This window comes from Mixophyes fleayi, chromosome 2, assembly GCF_038048845.1.
Source record: "Mixophyes fleayi isolate aMixFle1 chromosome 2, aMixFle1.hap1, whole genome shotgun sequence".
In the NCBI taxonomy this organism is placed as follows: domain Eukaryota; kingdom Metazoa; phylum Chordata; class Amphibia; order Anura; family Limnodynastidae; genus Mixophyes; species Mixophyes fleayi.
Window position 1 is genome coordinate 30812821 of NC_134403.1, and position 27196 is coordinate 30840016.

At 42.6% G+C, this 27196-nt stretch overlaps 1 protein-coding gene across 3 annotated transcripts in view; it reads left to right on the forward strand.

The window, feature by feature from the left end:
• Positions 1-24567, forward strand: part of AMOTL1 (angiomotin like 1) — a 132418-nt gene extending 107851 nt beyond the window's left edge. For all 3 annotated transcript variants that reach the window (XM_075198748.1, XM_075198749.1, XM_075198750.1), the window contains 7 exons: positions 4734-4879; positions 7076-7225; positions 10662-10852; positions 11757-11879; positions 13218-13456; positions 14638-14904; positions 15018-24567. In XM_075198748.1, the coding sequence (XP_075054849.1) occupies positions 4734-4879; positions 7076-7225; positions 10662-10852; positions 11757-11879; positions 13218-13456; positions 14638-14904; positions 15018-15127 (1226 nt within the window). In that variant the 3' untranslated portion in view covers positions 15128-24567. The remainder of the gene's footprint in view (positions 1-4733; positions 4880-7075; positions 7226-10661; positions 10853-11756; positions 11880-13217; positions 13457-14637; positions 14905-15017) is intronic.
• The last annotated feature ends 2629 nt before the right edge of the window (positions 24568-27196 follow it).

Here is a 27196-nt window from a genome sequence, read left to right on the forward strand (position 1 = left end):
ACCGCGAATCGTGTAATTTTGGGACGGCAGTAGCGGGATGCGGGAGATTTGCCAGCTCTCCCGGGAGTCCGTGAGACTGACCGGAATTTCGGGAGTCTCCCGAACATTCCGGGAGAGTTGGCAAGTATGACTTACAGCCTGCTTTATTGTTTGCTATATCTTGTAACACTTGTACAAAATGCCTGCTGATATGTTATTACAGATAGGTGTGTCTTTGATTAAGTGTATTGTTTTAACTTATTACAGTAGTATATCAGGTTGCCTCTCACTGTTTTAGAGCTTCACTTCTAAGTTGTTCTCCAATGTCAAGAGTCAGTGTTTGTTTATTGTTAGTTTATTTATTAGCTTAATGTAGTTGATATTCTATAACACTCTATAAGATTCTAAAGACCGTTGTAAATAGACCGCACCAAACACAGAATTCCGTATTGGAATCCTAAGGGATTGTTAGGTGAAGGTTCAGCTCAATACTAGAAATTGTCCAAAAACTAATTTTGTTGTGATTTTAGTGCACAGGTCACACTTTTTGCTCTCTAGAACTAAAGGTAAACCATATGGTTTATCGCTTACCGCCTGCCTGTTTTATTTCAGTATGCAAGTTAGTGTTTGGATTCAGAAGAAATGTCTGCGATCGAATCCAGTATTCAGCTGAATGCTAACATATAGATTCAGTTCATCATTTATTTACCACCTTCAACCGGAGGTCTGCAGCTCTCAAAAGACATATTTTTGCAAAGTCGATTTGCAAAGTCTCACTACTTTCCGGCCAGGGACCTTGAAGCACAGTTACATTGGGTTTGTGTGTGAGTAACCTGCCATAGAAAACAACCAGCTCTGCAAAAGCATCAACTGCATTCAGATACTTCATATCATTCACAATACATGATGCACATTTCTCAGAAATCCCATGATCTGTTGAAGAATGCCCTATTCAGCTGAAATTATTTTATCTGAACAACAAATTGAATCAGTGGGCTGAGTATATAATGAAAGGAGTTTGGGTCACATGGCCCTGAAGGGGTCATGTGACTACTTAGCTGTCTCTTTATAATACAGACACTGCGTGATACCATCCAGTAATGGGAGCGGAGGAGGATAGTGTGACTCATAATTGATGACTGAAATCATTTTGAAACAATTAGTATTGTCAAATGTTTTTTAAGCTTTGAACTGGGGCAGCTCGACTGTATGTCAGTTGAATTTCCAATTGTATTTTTCTCCATCTTCTCTAGCGCCTGTATCAGGCAGTTCCAGTCCTTGATTGCTGTGACTAGGTTCAGAATCGGTGGCTTAATAAAAATAACTGCATAGGCGTAAACGGCTAACTTTGTAGGATACAGCTGTCAGTAAATTTAGTTTAGGGCGTCCCTTTAAAAGTTCCCACCTCAGGTCAGCTTTTGATAGAGACTTTTTATTACATCTTCCGAAATCCATAAGTAATCATCTTCTTTTTTCTGTCCTGAAGTAGTCCAGTAGGAATAAAAATCCCTGATAGACCGACGAGTGCTAGCTCCTCGGGGAGCCGCAATGTGAATGAATGAAAGAGGTTAGTGCTCTTCAACGTGTGAGAGCATTTTGCGTCTGACAAGCTGGAGTGTGGGAAAATCGTTCTGATTGGTCGGACCGCATTGACCCCTCATAGACCATTAAGTTCTTTCATTGACGTCCCGATTTCACTAGGAGATAATACTCGTTGTTCTACCAGTTGATTATGATGACTGCCGAATCATTAACCATCTTGCAGCGTATCTTGACACAGCTGCATATTTAGAGTGTTTTACAAGTAGCTGAAAATACACAGGCCGCAGTTTTGTATTTTGTTTGGGTTACTTGATAAAATAGGAAACTGTGATATCAGGGCCAGTGGGCAGAGTGGTGGATATATGTCCAGTGCTGGTGGCGTATGGACACAGTCACTCTTACGGACTTGGACACCCAGTTTCTTCTGACACAGAGTTGTAAGGAATGTTCTCCTGATGTAATACACCCCATAGGTGTTCCATGTCTGTTACCCATCCACCGACCTCCATTAGTTTGTACCTAGATACTTTACCCATCCATGTGACTTCCAACGTGCTTGCTGGTGGAAGACTTTGACTCCCAATGGAGTGTCCACTGCTACGAATGACAGCTGCTCCCATGCATTTATATGTAAAGTAAGGACCTTTTATCACATGTAACCTCTGGCTGAGTATTCTGTAAGGCAGTTTTGGACAGACTTTCTGTTTATTGCACATGCTGGTCAGCCTGTGACTAAGCTCTACTGATGGATTCATATTTTGGTGTTTAAAGTCTGGGACCAATTCTCTTCAGGCTTTACAGAAAGTAGATATCAACTATACTGATTTAAGCGGGATAGTCCTGAGTTGAGGGGACTGTCCCTCCATCCTTACAGTCCACACCTTTACCCCTAGACAGTAGATATATTTGGACCCACTCACCTTGAGTAGGGCTTCTGAAGCGCATATCATGCCCGCTTGGGTATGTGGTACTTCCCATGTGATGGGACCACACCTCCAATGCTGCTTGACCACACCCCTTTTCGTCTGGGCAGTGTTGGGAGATCTCCGCACCAATGGTTTTCAAATTATGAGGTTTTGTTAAGCTCCGTACTACTAATCCCTGGGCCACGATTTAGTTCCACTGCTATCCCCTTCCTGGTTCTACGTGTACTTTTGCAGAGAGTTTAGTACAGAGTGATAATAAATATTTGCAGCCCTGGTGCTGATATCGGGGCGGTGTTGATTTTCGGCACTGGAATCCTTTGCAGTCCACCTGTGGCCTACACATAGTAGAGACATTTTCATGAGAGTGCAGCCTATGGCCCTTAGCCAGGTGCTGCTTTCTTATATTGCTGCTAGGAATGTGTGTCTTTTATTTTGCAGGAATTAAAAACATTTTCATTTTCGCAATCAAGTCAGATATGCTGTGTTTTCCTATGAGGGGCCCATTACAGCCATAATCCATCACAATAATGGTCTTCTTAACCCAAATGGCAGAGGTTGGTTTGTGAAATAGAATATTAGCAATTATATAGAATACTAGCAGAACGTTTATGAAACCGTAAGCTTTCCATTACATCCGCACGGATATTTATCTCAGGCGTTCGGGATGCAGATTACATTGAGTGGGAACGTGAAAAATGTTCTTCTATTTTTTCACAATACACTCCCTGCGCGCTGAAAGATGGGTCCCAGTCAGCACAGACGTAAGGTGCCCAAACAATCCCATTATTTGGCCCAAGAGCGGGTGACCAGATTGGAAGAGCTCTGGGCATTCATCAATCGGGACAAGTGGCCCTTCCGTTTCCAATGTCTGTTTTATTCTGCAATGTCTAATAAAGCTTCTATCGAATTCTATAACATCATTTTTAGCATTGCAAACGTTCCGTCCACACACCTCTATTCCCTGGGCATGTTTACTCCCTGGTAACGAATACACAGATATATAAAATATACAAACCTTGTCTGTTACTGAATTTGGCGCTGGATGCTTAAGTCAAGTGCGTTTACACTTTGTGTAGAAACCACTCGGAGCAGACATCCCCCCACAATTAAAAACAGATGAGCCGGCATGGATCCTCACTGATGTTGTTCAGAGTCGTTTTAGTCTGTAACACAAACAGTTTTTTTTGGGTTTTTTTCATTAGCGCCTTGACTGAAATTTAGTCTGATCACAACGAAGTCGTCTCCAGCTCGGTTAATTACTTCAGATTTCACAGTGTTGACCGGACAGAGTAGACTGGAAAACAATATGAAATGTCAGGGCGTAATTAGACTCGACAAAGCCAAATTCAGGAAATAGAAGACTTGTTCTCTAATGTTGGGCCAAAATACTTTCCCCGTGTTGGGTTCATTTGAATATGGAGATGAAGCTGAGATGCTGGATACTGCTGTGTGGTTTCTGTCACCTTCTGTGGGAGATTGCTAGAAATTTATTACCCTATCTAGAGAGTTATTGCCTTGTTCCAATTACCCATTGACGTATATAAATATTGATAGAAATTGTGAAGCATATCATGTGTGAAATGCAAACGAGGCCTACACACCGTGGAGGCAGCCATTTTGTGTGTGGAGATGTTGCCTATAGCAACCAATCAGATTCTAGCTATCATTTATTTAGTACATTCTACAAAATGACAGCTAGAATCTGATTGGTTGCTATAGGCAACATCTCCACACACAAAATGGCTGCCTCCACGGTTTGTAGGCCTCATTTGCATTTTACACTTTTTCAAACCCGCAGTTTGGTCAATTTACCCCCAGGTGTACTTTAAAGTAAATCCTTTCCTGCAAATAATTTTCTACAGGTACTCCATTCTCATCTGTTCTTAGCTGCTAAAACAAAGGTATTTCTTATGTATGAATCCTCATAGGTCAAAGGTGTTTAGAAGCAGCTCTGAGTAAGAGGTCAGCGCAGTTTCAGTTCCTAGAGCCTTTGAATCATTCCTTCCTTTACCCCTGTCGAGTTTTCAGCAGGAGTGTAACTTGGATACAGCTTTTCAATAACATCACCCAAAGCTGCGTGGAACTACGCAGGAGTCTGGCTAAGTGATGATGTTCACCAGACGACGGTCAGGGAGAACACAGGGGCCCTGTAGTCACCTCCACATCTGCTGCGTTTATTGTTTTTTTTCCTTAGGTTGGTGCCAGAGGTGAGCTGGCCCCAGGCCCAGATTCCGTGAAGGGATCCTGATAGAAACTGTTCTATTCTTCATTTTATCCCCCTTCTAGACAAAGAACACTTGAAGGAGATGGAGGGGCTGGAGCGGGAGCTGGCGGCGCTGCGTACAACCAATGAAGATCAGAGGAGGCACATTGACATATTAGACCAGGCTTTGAACAATGCCCAGGCCAAAGTAGTCAAACTAGAAGAAGAGGTGAGCTTGGGGCAAACGTTATTTCATTATAATATTCATTAAAACATGTAGGTCATTCTGACCAGAGAGCCTTACTTCTTAACAAGGTGTACTCCCTGCCTATCCACAGTGGAGGCAGCCATTTTGTGGGCTGAACCAAAATTCATGAAACTGCAGCCAATCAAGAACCAGTGACATCACTGTGTTCCTAGTGCACCGATAGGCTGCATTCTGATGAATATTGGTTCAGCCCACAAAATGGCTGCCTCCATTGTTTGGTAGCTGACCGGCTAGTATTTTGCCAAGATTAATTTAAATTTAGACTGTGAACAGATTTTAAAGAGCCTTTCAATGGCATTGTGGCACTTGTAGTTCATCAATGTTTGGAACAGTCAGAGGTTCCCCAAAGGGAATACATGTACACTTATTGGTCCTGGAAATGGGCATAGGACATAGAGGGTGTATTTAAAACTAAACTAGTAAATGTCTAGTAAATGTCACTACTTGTAGATGCATTTTAAGGCTAGTGCTGCACACATCACATGCGACTAATTGCATATGAAAACATGGTATAACTACATGTGATTTTGCGCCATTAGTCACATTCATTTCTTTTTCAGCTTGTTTGTTTCATTGATGTTTTAATTAAGAGACTATAGGGGTGTATTTACTAAACTACAGGTTTGAAAAAGTGGAGCTGTTGCCTATAGCAACCAATCTAATTCTAGCTGTCATATTGTAGAATGTACTAAATAAATGATAACTAGAATCTGATTGGTTGCTATAGGCAACATCCCCACTTTTTCAAACCCGCAGTTTAGTAAATATACCCCTAAGTGTAATTTGATTCAACTAATGTGACCTAAGGATTTTTCCACAGTCAGATGAGTACTTTATTGGTTTTTACATTTCCTATAGCAAATTTGAAGTGCACTTATCCTGACAACATGTAAATGCCGACAGGCTAACTAATGGTATTTCAATTTGCCCAACCCTGATTGAATCCGACATTGTGATTGTTCACAGTGAAAATGCCGACGGTCACAATGCTGACGTTGAATCAGCGATAGACAATAGAAAAGAAGAAGGAAAATATGTGTATAGATGGGGCCCTCTGATTACTTGTAATATAATAAAAGAATAATCTTTATTGATATATATTAAAATCAATAAGACATAATCCCAGATGTTCAAGACCTTTTATCACTAACTTTAATAACAATGACTTCAAGCAAAATATTAAAATGACCAGATGAATAATTATTACAGTTAAAGGGGCGGTAGTATGTCACTAAGCCACGTTGCTGTCACCAACTTCTATCATGATTTTATAACGCTCTTAATATACACGTCTCAATTAACCGCTTGTATGACACTTATTAATACAATTCTTTGTCTCTGTATTAAATCAACAACAATGCCAGCGGGGCCAGCGGCTATACAGATGCTGGAGCCGTCAGCAGTAAATTGTCTTATAAATAAATATTTAAAAAAGTGTGCAGCCATCCCCAGTCATATTAACCCTAGTGCTGCCCAAACAGGGTGGAAACCCCCAATTCTCCTTTAACCAGGAGATCCCCAGCTATTGTGCCACCAGCCCTGGCTGGCTAAGCCTAGGGCTGGATGGAGGAGAATCAGGCTGACCCAGCCATGTTTGTACCCCCGATTTTCCTCCATCCAGCACTAGGCTGGCAGCACTAAGGTTATAAACCATTTATTACCCCACACCCACCGCCCGGGGGTGTGGAAAGAGACCTGGTGCTGTCAGCTCGGGGCTGGGAGCCCCTAGGGAGGGGGCCTACATTTTTTTTATGCACCCCAACTCCCTAGGGGATCCAGCCCTCTGCTGACCAGCCTGGGGCATCATAGCAGGGTGACGCCTGCTGCGGGTGCCCCTGCTATAATGCCCCCAGCCCGGCTGGCTATGCCTAGGGCTGGTTGAATGAGCATCCGGGGGGACCCCACGCTCTTACTCTATACATCTTCATTTACAGTCAGTGATCCGTGTGTACGTCTTTGTGTTTGCAGTATGTTACCTTAAACCGAAGTTCTTACCCAGGATGCTCAGTATGTGTTAAATCGATAAATTGGATATGTACATGTTTGTGTTACACCAGTGTTAGTCTTATATAGGTAACAGAAGTCAGTTTACAGCCTGTTCCTTCCCATCTGTGCATTGTGACAGTGTCCGCTCACCCGTGTCCGTTTCTCCCCCAGCTACGGAAGAAGCAGGTGTACGTGGAGGAAGTGGAGAAGTTGCAGCAGGCTCTGACGCAGCTGCAGGCCGCCGGCGAGAAGCGAGAACAGCTGGAACGGCGGCTGCGTACCAGACTGGAGAGGGAGCTGGAGTCCCTGCGGATGCAGCAGGTAACCGCAGTCTGTGTGTAGTCCCCGGGTGAATAGGGGTTTTTTTGCCTTCAGATTACTTACACTTATTGGCTTCCTACTTACAACTTTCACTAAGTGCATTTGACTTATAATACAGGCGTTGTTTTGTACATTTCAGCCATGTATTTATATCATCAGGCAGAGGTGTTTATTTCTATGACCCTTGGATATGGCACAGCTCTGCTCCTCGCTATGCATAGGATATCATTTAGAGGGCAGTTTGTGTCATATCTCGGGGGTTATGGGAATAAACATCTCTGCCTGATGCTATAAATACATGGTTAAAAAGCACAAACAGAAACCAGGGAAAATAGAACAATGTATTTAGTAAGAGTTGCAGAAGGACGTGGGCAGACTGATAAATGAAAGACATCTGTAGATGTCTGGAAATTGGGCCCAATCCCTGTGTGAACGCCCTATATGGAAGCAGGCATGTATAATAGAGTTTGGTTTAACACTCACTGTGCTGCCAGTATAGGTTAGGGCAAGGCAAACGTCACTAAATCTAGTCAATTAATATATAGTTCACATAAAATCCCTCAACTTTTAAAAACAAAAAAACAAAGGGCTAGATTTACTAAACTGCGGGTTTGAAAAAGTGGAGATGTTGCCTATAGCAACCAATCAGATTCTAGTAATCATTTATTTAGTACATTCTACAAGATGACAGTGAGAATCTGAATGGTTGCCATAGGCAACATCTCAACTTTTTCAGTTCCACAGTTTAGTAAATATACCACAAAGACTTATTCCCCAAATTCTCGTGCCAAGTGTAACCTGGCTGGTGCAGCATCATCCAGGATGAGAGTCACTGACTTAGGGATTTCTCAGGGTTTGTAGAAATATTTGACACCAAGTAAAATTACAATATGTCGGCCATTTAAGTAGTACAAGTACACTTTAAACTTACTATTAGCAGTATTATTATTATTTGTATTTAATAGAGTGCATCTAGAAACTGTAGTCCCACTGCTAGTCAAACGTTTTGGCTACTAACATATTGGAGGCATTTCTTAAACTGTCAGGACCTGATTCATTAAGGAACAGAAAGCAAACACAATGGGCGTTTTTTGGGTGGTTTTTTAAACGCGCGTAAATCGGGTCTATGCGCATCCGTATTCAGCAAGGAGCGGCTATCACGGCGCATGTGCTGATGAGAACGGGTCTAGGTCCACTCTGCTCTACTAGACAGGACACCGCAGGATACGTCCAATACATCTGTGGAATATAAAATCACAAAAGAACGCACAGGAAAAAAAAAACCTGTTAATTAATGTCACCTGTTAATGATATAGTCATTAACGATAAAACTTTAAAAACATTAAAAAAAATAAAGATTTTTTATTTCCATTTTTTCCCCCCCACATGAAATATATTAATTAAGATGTTATTAATGTCTACTGTACATAAAATACATTTTTACATTTGCTCCTGATTGCAGACACATGTTCTAGCAAACATACAAGACTGTGGTCACTACTGATCAGGGCCTAGACTAGACCTGTGGCTGGAGCAAGAGATACGGCTGAAAAACACGTACCTTAGAGATGCTCATAGTTTGAGTCAGCCTCTGCGTGTGCTCCAGCTTGGCACGCCCTTACTGTACATTGACTACAGCCAAAAGTCGGCGACTTTGCGGTGAAAAATTAAAGCGTTGATGGCTCGCCTTTACAAGCTATCGCCGCTTTTAATTTTCACGGCAAAGTCGCCGATTTCCAGCGACTTTCAGAAATCGGAGGATGATACATTTACCCCCCTGGAGTGTTCTGCCTAAAAGCACATACAATGCTGAGTGCAGCTTCCTTCCCCTGGACCGTGTTGGTCAGATTGGCAAAATAGATGACACCTACGTCAATGTGATCTACGAGGACTAGGGGCAGTAGATTCACCAAGTGAATGGATGTCATGTGGAATCATTCTTTAATCTGCGTAGACGCCGATGTTGCTTCTCAGTTTGTCAGAAATTCAGCTAATTAGCTTAAGTGTGACAGTATAATTTGTGCACTCGCTTTGAAGGTCTTTTCAATTAAGCTGAGACCTGAATCACGCTCTTCAGTAATGCAGAAATAAACGGGGAACATAAGTTCTGTGCGTGAGCTCTATATTAAGTCGTTCAATTCGGACTTTGTTAACACAAAAATCATTGGTGTTCTTCAACCATAAAATAAGGCGTTATCTAGATCATGTGACCTAATTCATCTTCGGACAGGAATACAACCCGCGCTTACGCCTGTATTCAAATCCAAGCGGATCTCAAGAGTTCAATTTGAATCTGGGTATAAGTGCCCTCTGGCTATACGTTACTTGCCGTATGTAGACAGATAGAACGGTCTGCATATATCGCAAGTCGTCAAGCCCCGCCCCCGCACCTCCCCCGGGATCTTCCTGAAGCCAACGAGAGAAAGTTGGCAAGTATGACTTAAGATGCCCTTGAATCTTCCACATCTGCATTCGCACACCCTCGGTACACCCTTACTGTACATTGCCTACGTCCGACATTGAAGTCGTAGGCAGCCGTAAGTGTCATTTGCGTTCGGTCATGAATAGTGTGCAGTTACGTTCATTGACGTAAGTCCCGTTCTGGCGCAGAGCTATTTCACACAAGATACGCCAAGCAAATGGAATTACGTTGGACGATGAATCAGGTCCTGTGTGTTTAAAGCAGAAGTTAACTGTTGTGGTGATCTTTTCATTACCTTCTTCAAAGCTAGTCACTGGCAGCAGCCATCTTTCTTTGAGAATTATATCCTTACCTGTGTGCTTCCTCTGTTATGCATACTGTAATACTTAGGGCCATCTTTTCCATTGGGCACGATGGGCAGCTGCCTGGGGGCCCCATAGGCACGGCTCTTAATGAGAATAAATAATCCTGCAAAAGAAAAAAACCTGCAAAAAAAACCTTCAAGGGTCACTGAGCAAGTACATCTATCTATCTCTATCTCTATATATCTATATCTGTATCTGTATATATCTATATCTCTATATCTATATCTAGGGGCCCCGGTGCACTGCTTTGCCCGGGGGCCCATAATGTTGTTAAGATGGCCCTAGGAGGCAGCCATTTTGTGAATTGAGCCAATATTCGTGAAAATACAGCCTATTAATTCACTAGAAACCTATGACACCATAGAGGCATGAGGCAATTAGTGAACTGATAAGCTGCAGTCTTATTTAATAATGTTTCAGCTTAGAAAATGGCCGCCACCACTGTGTGTAGGTGATAGACTCACTGTTATTGTATTGACAGTAACAAGCCTATATAAATGCTTCTGATTGCATTGTTCTTCAGTGTCCCATAGCAACAAGGATTTGGATGTTCTTTTCCCAGTTAATGTTGTATATACAGGAGCTGATTATTGCTGAATGTCATTGCTGTTCATACATCAATAAAGTTATTTCACATGCCCTCATGCAGCGTCAAACGAACTGTCAGGTGTCCAACAACGCGGAGTACAGCGCCCCTGCGCTGATGGACTTGCTGAGGAAGAAGGAGGAGACTATTCTGGCTCTGGAAGCAGATACCACCAAATGGGAACAGAAGTACTTAGAGGAGAGCGCAATGAGACATTTCACCATGGAGGCTGCTCCTACCGCCCTGACCCAGGCGTAAGACCACATCTTCATTTAAAATCTAATGTCATTAAGAACTAGTAGAAATTGCTTAATAAAATAGTGCAATTGGACCACATATCGGGCCTGAGTCATTAAGGAGAGCAAAGGATAAAAAATGAGTAACTTTGCACTTGGGCAAAACCATGTTGCATTGGAGGGGGGAGGTAAATATAAAATGTGGAGACAAATTTATACTTGGGGTAGGGCATGTAAAAATAAACCTATCAAGTATTTGTGTGCTAGATGAAAAAACAGCCAGTATTTATCTTATGTGCAAAATAATAAACTAATTTGCACCCCTTGCATTGTAACATTGTTTGCCCCCGAAAGCATTTACTCCTGTTTTTGTCTTTTCTTAATGACTTAGGCCCATCATGTGACCCATGCCAGCCAATCAGATGTTGGCATTCATAAGTTTGACTTCACTAAACTAAAAATCAGGTTGTTGTGGGTAATAGCAAATCATTACTCTTTGTATTTATCTAATGTAAATATTAGAGGTGCACGTATGAAAATATTCTTGTTATAGAACATTACCTAGTTTATATAATGCTACTAGTTAGTCTGATTGCAGAGCTCACCATTCAGTACAGTTGCCATTGTTTATCTTCTCATCGAGTAATTCCTTTACCTTCTGTAAAAGGGTGATCCTAGGGTATTAATCTCCGTAATAGTCTCATTAATAGTCTGGCACATGTATTTCACCTTCTCCCAGAGCTCTCCTGTCAACCTCTCACAGTATATTATCTGGGGGGCATCACCTAGTGTCAAGGTATATGTGTGACATAAGTGTTACAAATGAGTGGCATTTAAATAGCTTGTATGATAAAACCTCGGACAGCCATGCTAGTAAAAGACATAGCCAAGGTGGTGACGTGTTTTGTGTTGTCCTTGATAGGGATACAGTCATGACCCACCCGAGGAATGGAAGTCACAATGATAACACATTAGAGGTCTGCATGTGGCATGACGAAGAGGAGATCATACAAGCTAATCGGAAGTTCCAGGACATGGAGCACACGTAGGTTTCAATTATTTAATGTTGCCAAATTTAGCAATTTCAGCTGCAAGAGGAGACCTTCTAACCATGGCTGAGCACTATATCCGAAAACAATCCAGAGTTATATGGTTGTTCAGGGTGAAAAAAAACATATGTCCATTAAGTTCAACTATTCATTCTCAAAGAATTCCAGGGAATGCAAAACACATGAACTGTGCAGCATAGTCCAATGTGCCATGAAGGGCAACTCAATTATTAGTGGTGGTGTCATTAATTAAATATTATGTACTGCACACAAGGGGGGACCACTTTACATGATTACACTGCAGAGCCACCTAAAGCTCTCAGTACAGCTAAGTCAATTATGTTCCATAGAGCTCTGTTAAAGAGCTGTGGATGGGCTTAAGTCCTCAAGCCAGCCTTAGCTTTAGCTCCTCGCTCCTAGATGTCATCCCCCAGCCTCCTCGCTCCTAGATGTCATCCCCCAGATTCCTCCCTCCTAGATGTCATCCCCCAGACTCCTCCACCCTAGATGTCATCCCTCAGACTTCTCCGTTCTAGAAGTCATCCCCCAGACTCCTCCATCCTAGATGTCATCTCCCAGACTCCTCCGTCCTAGATGTCATCCCCCCAGACTTCTCCCTCCTAGATGTTATCCCCCAGACTCCTCCCTCCTAGATGTCATCCCCCTGACTCCTCCCTCTTAGATGTCATCCCCCTGACTCCTCCCTCCTAGATGTCATCCCCCAGACTCCTCCACCCTAGATGTCATCCCTCAGACTTCTCCACCCTAGATGTCTTCCCCCAGACCTCTCCACCCTAGATGTCATCCCCCAGACCTCTCCACCCTAGATGTAATCCCCCAGACCTCTCCACCCTAGATGTCATCCCCCAGACCTCTCCACCCTAGATGTCGTCCACCAGACTCCTCCCTCCTAGATGTTATCCCCCAGAATCCTCCCTCCCAGATGTCATCCCCCAGACTCCTCCCTCCCAGATGTCACCCCCCAGACTTCTCAACCCTAGATGTCATCCCCCAGACTCCTCCCTCCCAGATGTCACCCCCAGATGTTATCCCCCAGAATCCTCCCTCCCAGATGTCATCTCCCAAACTTCTCTCCTATAATTTTGTCCCCCATACTTCTCACTCCTAAACATACTCTCACTCCTGAATCTACCTTCAGGACTTGGCTGCAATTAGTGCTCAGGGAGTCATATCAGGGCAACGTTGTGATGTTGGGGCAGATGATCACACCTCTCTGGTACAGGGTGGAGGTGGCATGTTGTGTGCCATGGAGAGAAATCTGCATTTCATTTGCTTGGCAAAAAATCCTTAAAAACAGCTCTTTGTACCCACAGGATAAAAAATCTTCATGCTAAAATCATTGAGCAGGACGCCATGATAAAGGTCCTTCATCAACGTTCTCGGAAAGATCAGGGAAAGAACGACAGCTCCAGCTTACGGCCTGCCTGCTCCGTGCCCTCGATATCCGCTGTGGCTGCTGTCACCCCCGGGTCTCATTCACGGCAGACGTCCCTGACCAGCAATCAGGCTGCAAAGGAAAAGAAGGAGGAGAAAACACGCAAAGGGAGCATAGGTGGGGCCGCCTTATCTGTGCATTATATATATATATATATATATATATATATATATATGTTATAGACAATATAGGATGTAGGACAGGTGCTTTGTAAGGAAGTTCAGCATGTTACCCTGTGTCTGCGAGTTCCTCCCCTGAATTTTCCGCTATTGTCATAATATTGCTGCCAATGAACGCTGTCCTTTAGGGTTAATGACTGGCAGAATCTTTGAAAACTATGACAGAGAGTGTAGTGTAGATGGCACTTGATTGGATGGTCAGTGAACCGTTCCAGTGGAGTTGTCATCCAACATTATGTATCTGGTCTGGTGCAACAGACACTGGCTGTATAATAAAGTAACAGCAGATGGACCATGAAAATGGTCTTGCCCTTTAAACTCAAAGGCATTCCAGTAATTCTCTTGTGACACATAAATCATATACATATGTAGTGTCCTTATATCTGAGAGAAGTGGCTGATGAACTTGGCTTCACATAGACAGGGTTGTTCTAATTGGGTTGTCATCGGAGCTGATAACACCGACACCGACTTGATAGACAAAATATGGCCGAACGTGACTTCACCGACATTAAAAAAAATCCAGGCTTACCTCTTTAATGACAAGAGAACTGTCGGCCTGTTCTCCAACATGCCGTTCAGAAGTAATAACGGCACTGCGTTTTTACATCATTTAAAATGGCGACCGCCATATTAGAAGTTTTAAAACGGCAATACCGGCTGACAATCCCTAACTCGATCCCTAACCCGATTCCTAAACCTAATACCCTAACCGTAACACTTACCTTACATGTCAGCCAGCATTTCCACTTTAAAAGTGGCAATAACTCGGTCGCCATTTTCAATGATGTAAAAACGCATTGAAAATGGTGATTGGGATGTTGGAGAACACAGTTGGATAGTTCTCTTGTCATTAAAGAGGTAGGTCTGGATTTTTCTAATGTCGGTGAAGTCACATATTTTGTCTTTTCAAGTCGGTGTCGGTGTTATCAGCACCGATAATCTCATTACCACCAGCTCTAATTGTGTGACAATGAACTTTGCCAGGATCATGGAATCAATTTTTCCTTTGAATCTGATCTCATGATTTTTAAACCCGTTGAGATGTAAGATGCATCCTAAGGTTCTACCGTGTGCATTAAACGTTTCACCAGTGTTTACCGTCTTGCATTCTTTCCAGGACTACCGCAGGGCAAAGACAATCGTGAGAGCCCTTCCTCTTCATTGCTGCTTCCACCGCCCGCGTTCTTACTGCCACCACCATCGGCTGCAACTCTACCTGTTACAGCATCGCATGCCAAATCTGGGAGCAAGGACAACAGCACCCAAACAGACAAGGGCGCCAATCTTTTCTGGCCAAACTGCTCTTCGTTGCCTGGTCGGGGACGGATAAATATTACCCCGTCAAGCAGCCCTCTTTTACGTCACACTACCAAGGATAAGTCAGGTAGGTCTATGGTCTTCTTCATTTTCTTGGGACGTTTCCAATATGAGACATGCACTACCGATTCATTGAGCCAGGTGTTCCTGTATATATCACTAGTTTACTTTGCCTTCCAGACCATTCCCCCGTCCTTGGCAAGACTCTAGAACCTAAAGGTAGAGCTGGCAACACGACACACAAGTCTGACCTTTCAGAGCCCGATAACACAATGGAAGTACTTATTTAAAAGGCATATTGGGACAATCTCCTTCCCGTGGCTTGTAGACCACATCTGAAGACAAATGTTGGCTAAAGAAGATATAAGACTTTTCCAACGGAGAGAATTAAAAGGCCAAGATGGGCGACTCCTCCAGATTATTTTTGCTGTTTAAGTTGGAGAAGACAATGTTGATGATTCTGCAATGTTGATGATTCTGAACAACCGTAAGATTTGCTTTGTTGTTGTATATTGAATAGCTGCTGACAGGCAGCAGATGAGCACAGAATGACTCTTTTGTTTCCGCTGTATAGACAGTTTGCATGGCATTTTATATTCCCACCCACGACCATCACCAAGAGAAACATTTCAAGTTTTCGATAAGTGACCATGACCTGTAAGTCTTAACGTTTGCGGCCATAATGCAATATTTCCACGTTTCTAATACTTGTGACACGATGTCACGTTATTTATGACAGAATATGCATATATTTTACTTTTTTAAGAAAAAAGAATCGCCTAATTTAAATTGTATGACAAGATTAAAAAAAAAGAAGGTAAAAAAAAATGAAAGCTAACCGTTATATCTAATTTGCATAATTGACTACCAGACACTGCAATTAGACACATGTTTTAAAATGGTAAAACCAGGTGTGAGCTGTGTTTTGGAGGAGATGGTTCTATAAATATGAGGTTGCTGATAGGAAAATATGACTTTGGCGTAGATTTATCAAACATTATATAAAGTGGAGGTGTTGTCCATAGCAACCAATCAGAATATAGCTATCATTTACTTAGTAAATTCTAGAACATGACAGCTAGATTCTGATTGGTTTCTATGGGCCACACCTCCACCTTTCCATTTTAGAAGGTTTCATAATTCTACCCCTGTGACTTGAAATATAATTTGGATGGAAATTGAGCAGTTATCGGGATCATTGATCCCACAGGGAAACTTTCTATGGTCACATCGGAACTCGTGTTGAAGTCCAACAGGTTTGGAATTTCATTTGCAGATGTGAAAGAGGAGAAGCCTTTGTGTTAGGGCTCAATGACTCCCTAGCTACATTATTTTGCATCTAGTTTAAGCAAACTTTGTCCAATAGTCTAATGGATGGGGAAGGAATGACATATATGTGAATGAGGTGTGCAGTATGCAGTTAGAGGGGGCACTTCCATTATTTTCATTTGCTCTGTTGCCATGAACTGTACGGAAGACAAATTCTACTGGATGTTAGATTGTGTTCGGTCATAAGAAGATAGGCTGTGTCTTGGGGGTCATATTCTCAAAAGTTTAGAAAGAAGTTGGAAGTTTGAAGTGCTATTCATACATGTATTATGTATGTAGCAGGGCTTCCCGTGTGAACAGAGGTGGACACAGACACTTGCTGTTCAATGACGGGAGTCCATACAACTTCTGATGTGCTGAGCCGTGCTGTAGTCATTGAACTGAATGGAGTCCTTGGTGCATGTAGAAAAACATAGGGACATACGGACATCACTGATCTGACAATGAGTACAGGAGGGGCTGATAACCTAGTGTAACACATGAACAATACTATAAATACACCATTATTATGCTTTGATACCATATATATACATTACAAATAATACACTGAGAATATGGAGGTAATGTGGACAAGCACATTCTACCTGGCAGTATATTATATTTAGAAGTAATGTTTCAGAGTTAAATATACGTTCTGTCACCGTAAAGTGAACGTGTGGTCAACCTACCCAAAACCTCTTGTTGTAGATTATAGTATTATATATGTCCATTGTATCTGCCTCCTGTCTGCACCGTTTTGGCAAAAGAAAGCACTTTAATATTTGTGCCAGTCCCTTGTCTGTCAGACGCCTACCTATCCTTACCTGCCTTACCTATCCTGACCTGCCTTACCTATCCTTACCTGCTTTACCTATCCTTATCTGCCTTACCTATCCTTACCTATCCTTATCTATCCTTACCTGCTTTACCTATCCTTATCTGCCTTACCTATCCTTACCTGCCTTACCTATCCTTATCTGCCTTACCTATCCTTACCTATCCTGACCTGCCTTACCTATCCTTACCTGCCTTACCTATCCTTACCTGCCTTACCTATCCTTACCTGCCTTATCTATCCTTACCTGCCTTACCTATCCTTATCTGCCTTATCTATCCTTACCTGCCTTATCTATCCTTACCTGCCTTACCTATCCTTACCTGCCTTACCTATCCTTATCTGCCTTATCTATCCTTACCTGCCTTACCTATCCTTACCTGCCTTACCTATCCTTATCTGCCTTATCTATCCTTATCTGCCTTATCTATCCTTATCTGCCTTATCTATCCTTACCTGCCTTTACTATCCTTACCTGCCTTAACTATCCTTACCTATCGTTATCTGCCTTACCTATCCTTATCTGCCTTATCTATCCTTATCTGCCTTACCTATCCTTACCTATCCTGACCTGCCTTATCTATCCTTACCTGCCTTACCTATCCTTACCTGCCTTACCTATCCTTATCTGCTACATCCCTTGTCTTACAAGCTAAAGTGGATTTATGTCTGTCATGGAAATGTTGTGCTGCTTGTGTTTATTTTTCGATAATGTCTGTATGCAGGGTTTACATTTTAAAAGCGCTTATGCACTCCTCTGTGCAGTTCAACGGGGCTTTGGGGCACCACTTACTGACATGCAGCAGGGATTCCTGTGATTCTGACCTGCAGCTGGGATTCCTGTGATTCTGACCTGCAGCTGGGATTCCTGTCATACTGATCTGCAGCAGGGGTTCCTGTCATACTGACTTGTAGCAGGGATTCCTGTCATGCTGACATGCAGCAGGGATTTCTCTCATATTGACATGCAGCATAGAAAGGTCAGAGAGAAGCAGTACAGTTCACAGTTTACATGGAATACATTATATATAGGAAGATAACATCTACAATGCACATTGTCTAATAAGGCACACAGGTAATCACAGGTACTACTCTCAAGTTAACGATATCTGACTGGTGATGGTGCAAGTAACCATCGATAATAACCAATCAAGACTCTTACGGTCACTACCGTGCCCACTTAGAGGGCTACTTCCAATTCAAGTGTTTGGGGTACCGTGCTATTCCCTCTGGGTCAGGTGCCCCACTCTTATCATCTACTACGGGGTTAACTTGAATCGCAGCGGTACCACTAACGCTAAATGTCACATCTTCAATATCAATAAATCAACTCTCGGGTAAATCACATAATATTAACATCCCTCTAAAACATTTGGTGCACCAATATTATCCCCGGTAACGTTACCATATTTTCCACTCAGTCCTGGGCTGACCTGTGCACAGGAATTTGGTAGTGTTCCCATATCCTGCAGAGGTTTCCAGAAGGGTTAACAGTCCAGATTAAATCTCTATACTTTCTCTGAAAAGGGGAGCTGTTGAACTGTAGGCTGGGTTAAGTATTATAATAAAAAGCAGGGCTGTTGCTCAGTTCAGCCACAAGATGGCGCTGTTCTCTCAACAGTCAATGAATCTCTATTAGCACATGTGCTCTGCAACAGGGGATAGTGTCCAGATATCAGCCACACATAGGATATAGCTGAAACGACAGTCTTAATTGTTCCCTGCAGCCCGTGTAAAGGTATGCTCTGGGGGAAAAGCTCTCACAAAGGGAACAGTATCCTTCCTTGTACAAGAATGCAATGGCAGTTTTGGGTAGATTCTCTCATCACTCTTCCCTCTGACACTGGGGTGTGTGCAGTACACTGCAGGCTATGGTTTTACCTTGAGAGGGTTCTGCAGTTAGTGGAGACTGTCTTTGACGCCCCACTGCGTGTCCCCAGCCGTTCTCCGTCCGCTTTGCTGGCAATGTCACCAGTTCCCAAATGGACATAGTATATGTAATAATTGAATTCTAATTCTGTTAAATACTCCTTTATTAAAGGAGTATTTAACAGAATTAGAATTCAATTATACTATGTCCATTTGAGTGCCCCAATTGATCATTCTTTCTCTCTTTTTGCCTATGTTCCCAAGCTAATCAATTATCGGGTGCACCTACCCTCATGGTGTATAGGTAAATTAATTGTAGCCAGATAGATATGTACACCAATGAGGAAGTGTATGGATTGCCTGGTGTGGTTTTCCTTTCTTTTGTAGTTATAACAATGTCACCAGTTCCGGCAGCAGCTCAGTCTTCTCTCTGCTCGGCTGCACATCAGCCCCCTTGTTCCTTCTACCATGCTTCTCTCTTCCTCCTCTTTCCTGCACATCCTCTTCCTGTTACTCCCCCAGCTAATCAGGGCCTTCATCCTCCTGTCATCACTCCTGGGCACAAGTCTCCAGGAGCACAATTAACCCCTTGTAGCCCTGCATTTTAAAAGCGCGTATGCACTCCTCTGTGCAGTTCAACGGGGCTTTGGGGCAGTGCCGTAACTAGACATTGTGGTGCCCTGGGCGAGACTGGGCACCGGCGCCCCCCATCTAAGTGGGAGTGGCATTTGACAAGTGGGTGTGGCCAACTTAATATGGGTGTGGCTAGCACTTTACTGAAAGAATTTGTATATATTATAATATAATGCAATTTGCTGTAAGCACAAATTTCCTGTCTATGTTGTATCAAATAATGATGACATGCTCACATCAAGCAGCATTTAATTTATATCTCACTGTAACAACCGGATGTTTTAGCAAATAATCAAAAACACAATAATCACAAAACACAAATAGGCACTTTTCATGATGAACCCAAGCAGATGTCAATATAACGGAAGGAGACATACTATCAGGGGCGAGAGCAGGACTTTGATGTAGAGGTTTTCCAAGTTTGTTCTTCACCAAAATATTCATGTTTATGTTTGTACATACCCTACAAATACTACATACAGTACACATTATAAAGTGCTCCATATAATTCCCACTAAATATATAGACAAAACTGCTGGTATAGAAAGTTGGTGTATACTGGACATAATATATTTGAATGTACTTTTGTGTGGAGAATAAACCTGATGGTAAACAAGAGCGATGTTATAAAGAAGGTGGTATAAAGAGTACTGTATGTATGAGCTGCACTGGCAAAGCTTAGATATAAAAAGTAATAGAAGTGGCTGCTACAAATGGCAGGACATTAGGGTCTCTTCATATTATAATCAACAGGTATCACACCTGCATATAAAACATGTCCAAACTGACACTCTGCCAGGATACTTGGCCCAAGTGGGCGCAGCCGCCCGATACCTACCTTCGTGCCCAGAGGAATCGCCGCTCTAATTCAGATCCCCTACAAGCAACAATCCATTCCCGGCAGTGATGCGTTCCAACAACAGGAAGTTCGGCATTTGGAACGCATTTGCGTTCCAAATGCCGAACTTCCTGTTGTTGGAACGCACATGCGTTCCACTGCATTGCCGGGAATGGATTGTTGCTTGTAGGGGATCTGAATTAGAGCGGCGATTCCTCTGGGCACGGAGTCAGGTATCGGGCGGCTGCGCCCACTTGGGCTTGCGCCCGGGGCGGTCGCACCGCCCGCACCGCCGTCGTTACGGCTCTGCTTTGGGGCACCACTTACTGACATGCAGCAGGGATTCCTGTCATACTGATATGCAGCAGGGATTCCTGTCATACTGACATACAGCAGGTATTCCTGTCATTGTGACCTACAGAAGAGATTTCTGTCATAGTGACCTACAGCAGGGATTCCTGTTATGCTGACCTGCAGCAGGGACTCTTGTGATTCTGACCTGCAGCAGGGATTCCTGTCATACTGATCTGCAGCAGGGGTTCCTGTCATACTGACTTGTAGCAGGGATTCCTGTCATGCTGACATGCAGCAGGGATTTCTCTCATATTGACATGCAGCATAGAAAGGTCAGAGAGAAGCAGTACAGTTCACAGTTTACATAGAATACATTATATATAGGAAGATTTATATTGATTTGGCAACAATGCTTCTTGGAGGTGCCATTTATAGTCATTAAGGGGTAGGTGATCTCTGTTGATATCATGCATAGTTATGTATTGATTATGTAAATACATCAGAGATAGCGCCTTCCTCTGCAGCATGTAAAAGAGGCTGGAAAAAAGATTTGTGTAAGCTCTCCTGTATGTTTTATTTCCGATCAGACTGTTCAGTATCGCAGCATGTACTGGGTGATAAAGTTATATAACGGTGAGAGGTCCACTTTAAAGCAATATATTATCATTGCCATTTTGTTCCCATTGAAGAATTTGGGCTTTGCTTGAAGAGAACATAAGACCAGCAGTAAAATACCCATTTTCACGAGTGAGAATTATATTTTACTCTTATTAAACTTAAGTTTAAAAGGACGGCCGTTTACACGCTATACATCAAACATTGTTATTCTACATTATTAAGAATGTTAATAACGTACCTCGAAATTCTATTTGGTTCTCATTGAAGAGTGATCTTAAAGAAGATTTCCATGGGGTGTGATTTTGTAAAGTGTCAGTATCTCTTGTGTGGGGTGAATTGAATACTGTGTTTTATATACAGGTTGTATAACTAGGTGACATCTTCTATGTGAAGTACAGACGCTTGTGTCCTACAAATAGGATGGGTACCTGACTGACAAAATGCCACCTCTTTCATAGAAACACTCTAGAAGGTTGCTTTTTTTTCTGAGTTATCTATTACAGGAAGGAATACAATATACAACTCTTTTAACCAACTTGGCATTAATTACCCTTCCTGAGCACAGATTCCATTTAACAGAGTGACCTTAAGGCCTCACCCCCAATGGTGTTAATTACAAAGGTTTTACTGAACGTGTATGACATTACAAACCATTGATCAAGCATCACAACATTTGCTCGTGTTGCGTTGTTCTACCCGCATGCATTTAACGCCTTTAAAAACATCATGGAGTCCTCGAGAGAACGCCAAATCTTAATACCAAACACTGAGACCAGTGGGTAACTGGCCTAAGGCCAGTGCCGTAACGAGGGTGGTGCGGGCGGTGCCGTCGCCCAGGGCTCAAAGCCAAGGGGGGCGCAGCAGCCGGCCGCTACCTGCCTTCAACCCTTAAGTTCCGCTTAAGGGCTGAAGAGAGAGAGAGCTTTTAACTTACCAGAGTTTGATGCTTCAGCCATTAAGTTCCACCATGGAACGCATGTGCGTTCCAAGTGCCGAACTTCCTGTCAGTGGAACGCACATGCGTTCCACGGTGGAACTTAATGGCTGAAGCATCAAACTCTGGTAAGTTAAAATCTCTCTCTCTTTCTGTCCTCCTACCCCCCCCCCCCAACCCCCCTCCTTAGATGGGGGGCGCCAGTGCCCTGTCTCGCCCAGGGCACCAAAATGTATAGTTACGGCACTGCCTAAGGCTATGTGCATGCACACAAGCAGCTCTTTAATCTCCTCCGGTCCATTGTCAGACTGTTGAATGAGTAAGGGTCGGATACTCACATGGAGATTGCTCCGCACACAAGGCACTGTAGCCAATCAGATGACAGAAGAGGAACGTCGAAAAATAGAACGTGCTCTACTTTTCTCAGCCCGAACAGGCTATGGCACTATCTACCAGCGTCTCTTATGTATAAATAAAACTTGTATGTACATTTAAATTAAGTTTTATTTAGTTTGCAGGGCCGTGCTTGCTTTAGAAGCATTATTATCTTCCAGTGAATTATCGGTGCAGTGAAACATGGTTGTAAGAAAACAGGAGGGCACCTATATAGGTAGAGTCTGCATGTTGCTGAGCAACAGTAAATACGCCAAAGTCACGTGATTGATTAACAAGTTTTCTTTGTTGTTGTTCCTTATTGTCTTATCCTACCAGGCTAGTGTTCTTTTGTGAACAAAACTGCTATTTATCAGATGGGGCAGCTCTTTTTCGTACAGTCAGACTTGAATACATGTGTTAGTTGACAGTAATTGTACGTTCTTATGTATATAAGGTTCCAAGACAGCCTTTGACTGTTATATACAATCATTTAAACTTTCTTTGTGTGTTTTGTAGGATACTGTGTATTATTTAGCTCAACCATTTTGAACTCTGCAATTCAAATAATCATACGTCTTTAGGTATTTACAGAACTAAACATAAGACTATTTACTGATCCGTACCTGGGTACCATAATTAGTTTTGCCACTTGAAAGTATCACCCTTGACATGTGAAACAGACATATGAATCTTGCAATAGAGGTCTAGTTTCATTTAAGAACCCTTTGATAAAAGTTACGGTAAAACGTTTTCTCATTCAGTACAGGAAAAAAGAGTGGCAGGAATTATTAATTTATATGGTGATCCTCCTCAGTAATGACCGACACACTTGATCGAGTTTGACCCGTTATGGAGCAGAATCTGTATCTAAGGACTGTTTCACCCTTGTTGGGAATCATCAAAGTAGGATACTGCTTTCTGCTCAGGATGTAAGGTGTTATTATTAATTATCTTTGATTTGTAAGGTGCCACAGTGCTCCTCAGCACTAGACAGTGGGGAAAAACAGGGCATATATAAAATGGGGACAAACCAGGTAGACAAAATAAATGCAGATCTGAAAACACGGGTAGGGAGAGCCTTACTCATTGGAGGCTTAGGGCCTGAGTCTTTAAGGAAAGTAAGGCAAAAAAAATTGAGTAAAATGTTCTCTGGGACAAACCATGTTACAATGCAAGGGGTGAAAATGAGTTTATTATTTTGCACATAAGTTAAATACTGGCTGTTTTATCATCTAGCACACAAATACTTGATAGCTTTATTTTTACACTGAAATTTAAAGTTAATCTAGAACATGCCGTATCCCAACATCCCCAGATTTTAAATTTACCTCCCCCTCCAATGCAACATGGTTTTGCTCAGGTGCAAACTTACTCCATTTTTATGCTTTACTCTCCTTATGACTCAGGCCCTTACACTTTAGCTGTTGGACCCAAGCATTGACTCAAAAGGGAGCTGTCAGGTCAGTGACAATTCCCAGGTTAAATTTCCTTATTGCATATTATTCCCATACAAAGTAGTTAAAAAAACCTCTGCCTGACCCTTCCCGTTGTTTAGTGACGTTCACCCAGTATAACACAGTATCCTCACTTTCATAAACGGCCACAACACACAGCACCACCTACACACTGGACTTAACAAACAAAGGACAGAACCTTCAGACTGTGCAAGGGTTTCTTTGGTGCCATCATACTCTATTTCAGTTTGTCTCTTCAAAGAGCTTGTGAGTTAAATCAGAAAGTATGTTAGATATATGCAACGTGTCTCTTGCAAAGTGTTGATGCAAATATTCCTTATTGTGATATGCAATCATATTCTGCCGCCTGTAGCCGAGGGGGAAATTTAGAGCTCGCTGTGCTATGGTGACCAGTGTTTGCTTCTGTTTAAAGCTTACGTAGCATTGGTGGCTTTGGGCTTTTACTTATTATTGTGCACACGCCCCTTGTCTTCCCCCAACCTCTTTGAAATATATTTTTTATAATGAAAGCCTTTTTGTAAAAAAATAAATAAATACTTATTTAAACAAAATGTCCATGTGTTTGTTGTATCTGTGGATCTGCTTTAACTACGTGGATAAGTAAAGAGCACCTGATACACACTTGGGGAGGTCATTACGGAGATCAGTGCAACAATTTATTTGCGATATTGCTGCCTCCTCCCCCCCAAAAAAAATTTATAATGACTCTAGAGCGAAGACATCCAACCATCATGAAGACAGCTCGTTACTCACCGATACATTGTTGCACAGATCTAAGATATGACGTGTACCGTGATCTCATAAGTGCGTGTTAGGCAGAGATGGGGCAATGAGAAGATGCCCAAGGTTGACTACTTATGAATGCGGCTTGGCAGACCTGCCGGCTTCTAGCGTCAGGCGAGGCATCGGGATTAGGGCATCTGTCAGTGTGATAGATAAGAGGAAGTGGACACAATAACACAAGGGCCGTGTAGAGTTTCGCAGCTGCAGCCAGCTGGCACTGTACCCAGGAGGCCCCGAAGCTTCATGTTGTCTCACGTCAAAGGAGAACCATCACTGAACAGAGGACATGAGAGGGCTCTATCCGTTTACTATACTGCTAGTAGGGTGATATGGGGAGGGTATAGAGAAACTGCAGGGTGTCTCCTTAAATTCGGAACATGGGAGCAATTGTGTGACTTGGATACTTTGTATCCCTGTCCGGGTACCATCCTCATCTCAACCATAGCCCACCACCCGTAGCTGCACAGAGGTGCCCATCGCCAATGGATGCTTCTTCCTTACTGGAGCCAAACACACTTTCCCCACCACCAGATACACCATACTTGCCAACATGGGCAAGATGATTCCCGGGAGGTCTGGGGTGCAGGTGTGTGGGGGTGGGGCTTGAAGAATTGTGTCAGTAGCCCCACCCCCAAAACGGACATCACTACTCCGGATCAATAAAAACAGTGGGCGGGGCCACGATGACGCATCCACGGCATCACTAAGCCCCACCCCCTCCGTTTAGTTTACACAGCCTGCCAGGATCAGGAAGAATTGCCTGCTCTCCCGGGAGACCGGGAGGACTCACAGAAATTCGGGAGTCTCCCGGACATTCCGGGAGAGTAGGCAACTATGAGCTACACTTGTTATTCCGCTAACTTATGTAGGAATTGTCCCATGCACCTCTTAGAATGATTTGGGCAGGGCTATCTTTGCCTCCACCTCCCGTCAGACCACGTATTGTGTTTATTTTTTTAAACCCTTGTGGAAAAATATACAGACCCCATATAAAGTATTCGCCCCCTGTGGCATTTTTTCACATTTGTTTACATCAAGCAATCGAACTGGATTTGTTTGGGAATTATTATCCTCTTTAACCCGCACAAAATATTCTGTAATGTGAAATTAAAAAAAAGAAACCAATAGTAAATATTTTTGTTCATTACTGAAAAAAACAGACAATAACGGATTACACAAGTACTCGCCTCTGTTGCTAGGATACACCTTCATGAACCCTTCTGCAATTAATTGATTGGAATCCACCTGTGTACAATTAAAGTGCTTTGAAGGATTTGAGAACGATTACACGTGTCTGTGTTTGGTTAGTGCATTAACAAACAAGCTGCATCATAAAAATCAGAGCACTTGCAAAGCAAACAGAATAATGCGTTATTGAAAAGCACCAATTAGCGGAATGATATAAGAAGATTTCAAACACTTGTAATATCTGGAAGCACTGTTAAAATTCACCATAAAGAAATATAGAGAGTGGTGCACAACGGTAAATTGTCCAGGACAGGCCGTCTGTCTAAGCATCTCAAATCTGCTCTTTATAGGGAGGGTGGCAAAAAGAACTTATATTAAAGAGTGAGTTTATCAGAAAGCACATGGGAGACCCATACACCAAGCGGAGGACGATGTTATGGTCCGATGAGACCAAGATTGAACGTTTTGTACTCAGTGCTAGGTGTTATATTTGGCACAAAGTTAACACTACGCATCAGCCCATCTCCCCAAATTGAACCTACACACCCCGTTTAGACTCCATAGTATACTAAGGGTTGAAGTATTTACTCTGTACTCCCAATAATGGTAGTAGTGGGTCTGATTGCTTTGAACTACAAAGTTTAATCTCTTACTCTATCATGGTTCCTGACATATGGAAAATAGCCCAAATTACCCAAATTCTGTAAAAAATCAAATGATATTGAGAAATACAGCCAGATACCAGTTCTCTACATGCTCAGTAAAATACTGGAAACAATTGTTGAGCACTCAATCAATTCAATATCTGCAAACTTTTACTACTGCTGTCCATCTATATTTCCGTGGACTCTGTCTTCTTACAGGTGCTGTTTTCATTGATCTATCAAACACTTTTCATTTGGTTAACCACACCCTTCAAACTTGAAAACCAACACCCCCTTGGTTTTTCTACAGATGTAACAGCCTGGTAAAGTTATCTATTAGATAGAAACCAGACTACTCGTCCATTCATGCAGAAGTGCCACAGGGATCAGTAGCTGCGGGTAAATTTATCAAGCTGCGCGTTTGAAAAAGTGGAGATGTTGCCTATAGCAACCAATCAGAGTCTAGTCATCATTTATTTAGTACATTCTACAAAATGACTTCTAGAATCTGATTGGTTGCTATAGGCAACATCTCCACTTTTTCAAACCCGCATCTTGATAAATT